At 71.8% G+C, this 2,632-nt stretch overlaps 2 protein-coding genes across 2 annotated transcripts in view; one reads left to right on the top strand and one right to left on the bottom strand.

The window, feature by feature from the left end:
• The window catches only part of AURANDRAFT_68493 (hypothetical protein), a gene marked incomplete at both ends in the record, with an annotated part of 4,811 nt that extends 4,437 nt beyond the window's left edge, over positions 1–374 (bottom strand). The window contains one exon of the mRNA XM_009044189.1: positions 3–374. Coding sequence (XP_009042437.1) covers positions 3–374 — 372 coding nt within the window. The remainder of the gene's footprint in view (positions 1–2) is intronic.
• Positions 375–720: 346 nt separating this feature from the next.
• AURANDRAFT_68494 (hypothetical protein) overlaps positions 721–2,632 on the top strand; it is a gene marked incomplete at both ends in the record, with an annotated part of 3,634 nt that continues 1,722 nt past the window's right edge. The window contains 3 exons of the mRNA XM_009044187.1: positions 721–2,162; positions 2,267–2,394; positions 2,483–2,603. Of these exons, the coding sequence (XP_009042435.1) occupies positions 721–2,162; positions 2,267–2,394; positions 2,483–2,603 (1,691 nt within the window). The remainder of the gene's footprint in view (positions 2,163–2,266; positions 2,395–2,482; positions 2,604–2,632) is intronic.

A 2,632-nucleotide genomic window follows, 5' to 3' on the forward strand; every position in this document is an offset into this window, starting at 1 on the left:
ACGCGGCCCGTCGCGGGCTGGTCCATGCCCGGCGCCCGCTGGAGCGCGTACCACTCGTCGGTCTCGATGCCCGGCGAGAGGATCGCGGTCCGCAGGTCGACGATGGCGGCGCCGAGGTCCACGTCGGCCTGGGCGCTCAGGTTCTTGTGCATGACGTTGAGCACGATGTGGTCCACGTCGTTCTCCGCGATGTCGACGAAGATCATCGTCGACGACTGCCACTCGGGGTCCGTCGTCCGGTTCGCGACCAGCGTCTGGCCGAACTCGGAGCCGCAGCGCGCGACGGCGAAGGGGTTGCACTCGCCGCCCTCGACCTCGCTGAGCGACCGGGCCGACACGACCTTGACCTCGAGGCGGTCGCTGATGTCGGCCATGGTCTAGCGTTTCGGCGGCGGGTTCGTCGGTTGTTTCGCGTGTTTTCGCGCTGAGAAAAACGCGGGGCGCGCGCCCGAGGCGCGCCGGGGTGCGTGCGGCGGTCTCGGCGCGTCGAGGGCGGACGGCGGCCTACGCCGAGCCCATATTTTGATGATGATGCGCCTCTCTGGTTGTTTCGATGAAGTCTGCCTCGAAACCTCGATCAGCCAAAATTGCCACAACTCGCCCTCTCTTTGTGGTGGTCTGTAGGTGTGCGGAGTCGGGCAGACACTGCGCACACACACGCTCCCAGCAAACATAATGGACGCGTTGAGCCTGAACGGCCATAAAAACACCGACGACGCCATGTCCGACGCCGCGCGGGCCCGCCTCGAGGTGCTGCGGAGCCTGCTGCGGACGCCCGTGCGCGTCGGCGACGACGAGTACGAGGGCCTGCTGTCGCGCGTCTACGAGAACGCCATGGCTCTCGTCGAGGCCGACGCGCCGGCGCCGGAGGTGGGCACGCCGAGGCGCGACCACCGGTGCGAGGCGTCGCGCGCGGGGTGGGAGGCCATCGGCTTCCAGGCGGCGGCGCCGGACCGCGAGTTCCGGGGCGCGGGCATGCTCGGGCTGCACTGCCTGATCTACGCGCTGGAGCACCGGCCCGAGGCCTGCGAGGCGTCGCTCCGGGGGCCGTTCCCGTTCGCGGCGGCGTCGATCAACATGACCCTGGTGGCCGCGCGGCTCGCGGGCGTCGTCGAGGAGGGCACGGACGACGACGTGGCGGTGGATCCCTTCGCGCTCGGCGACGACGGCGTGTCCGAGTCCGCGCGGCGCGCGGCGCTGCGGCACTCGTCGCTACGGGTGTCGCACTTGTTGGGGTCGTCGCACGAGGGCTTCTTCGAGCTCCACGTCGCGGCGCTGGAGGCCCTGGAGCGCGCGCGGCGCGACGTCGACGCGGGCCCCATGGACTTCGCGGGCTGCGCGGCGGCCGCGCGCGACGAGGTCGGCGTCCTCGCGGCGCACGAACCCAGGGACGTCGCGTCGTTGAAGCGGCTCGTCGCGTCCGTGCCGCGGCGCAAGAGCGGGTTCCTGGACGCGCGGCGCATCAGCGCGCCGCGGTCCGGGGGCTGGCGCTTCGGCAAGCAGACGGGCCGCAAGTGGTTCGCGCTCTCGACGGGCACGCTGACGTGGTACGACGAGGCCGACGTGCACAGCCACGGCAAGCGGGGCACGGCGGCGACGCTGCTGAGCCCGGGCAAGCCCGCGGGCGTGCTGCGGCTCAAGGCGGGCATGACCGTCAAGTTCCGCCACGAGGCGCGGTCGTTCTCCGTCATCGGCGGCGCGGGCCAGGACGCGCTGCTCTGGCTCGACGCCAAGGAGGACCGGGAGATGGAGCAGTGGTGCATCGCGCTGACGGAGCACATCGCCCTGGCGGCGCTGGACTCGGCGGCGCTGGCACTCAAGGCGCGCGACGTCGCCGCGACGATCTCTTCCGAAGCGCTCGACGCGTACTTCAAGGTCGCGGACTCCGTGGGCATCTACGTGCGCAGCGCGCCGGACGTCGCCGCGACGCGCACGGGCCGCGCGCTCATGCCCGGCGGCCGCGTCCGCGTCCTCGAGCGGCGCCGCGTCGCGGACCCGAAGGCGGAGCCGCTCGGCCGCGCGTTCCTCCGCCTCGCGCCGGAGGCCGGCGGCGACGGCGACGCGGCCGTGGGCTGGGTCATGGAGCACCACCCGACGTCCTTCGAGGCCATCCTCGTCCGCGACGACGCCTACGTCCCGCCGGGGGACGCGTCGGACCGCGCGTCCGAGTCGGGCAGCGAGATCTAAAACCCCCGAACGTTTCCCTGCGAGATGAGCGGGCAGCCCGCAATCGACGGGCGTTGCCGCTGTGCGAGTTTGTGCCCAGCCCCCGGCAGCGTCGCGCAGCGCGTCGCCCTCCCGGGTTCCGCGCCATGGGCGAGGAGGACGGCGGCGACGAGGACATCGAGAAGCACGTGAAGCGGCGCTTCGAGATCTGCCAGCGCCTGGGCAAAGGTGCGCCGGGGCAGCCCCCGCCTTGCAACGGACCCGCCCATAGCGCGCGGCGGCGCGGGCGCGCGCGCGCACGCGTGACCCGCTGTAGGCGCCTACGGCATCGTCTGGAAGGCCGTGGAGAAGCGGAGCCACAACGTCATCGCTCTGAAGAAGTGCTTCGACGCGTTCCGCAATTCGACCGACGCGCAGCGGACGTTCCGCGAGATCATGTACCTCCAGAAGCTCAGCGGCCACGAGA

The sequence above is a fragment of the Aureococcus anophagefferens genome, assembly GCF_000186865.1.
Source record: "Aureococcus anophagefferens unplaced genomic scaffold AURANscaffold_175, whole genome shotgun sequence".
Taxonomy (NCBI): domain Eukaryota; class Pelagophyceae; order Pelagomonadales; family Pelagomonadaceae; genus Aureococcus; species Aureococcus anophagefferens.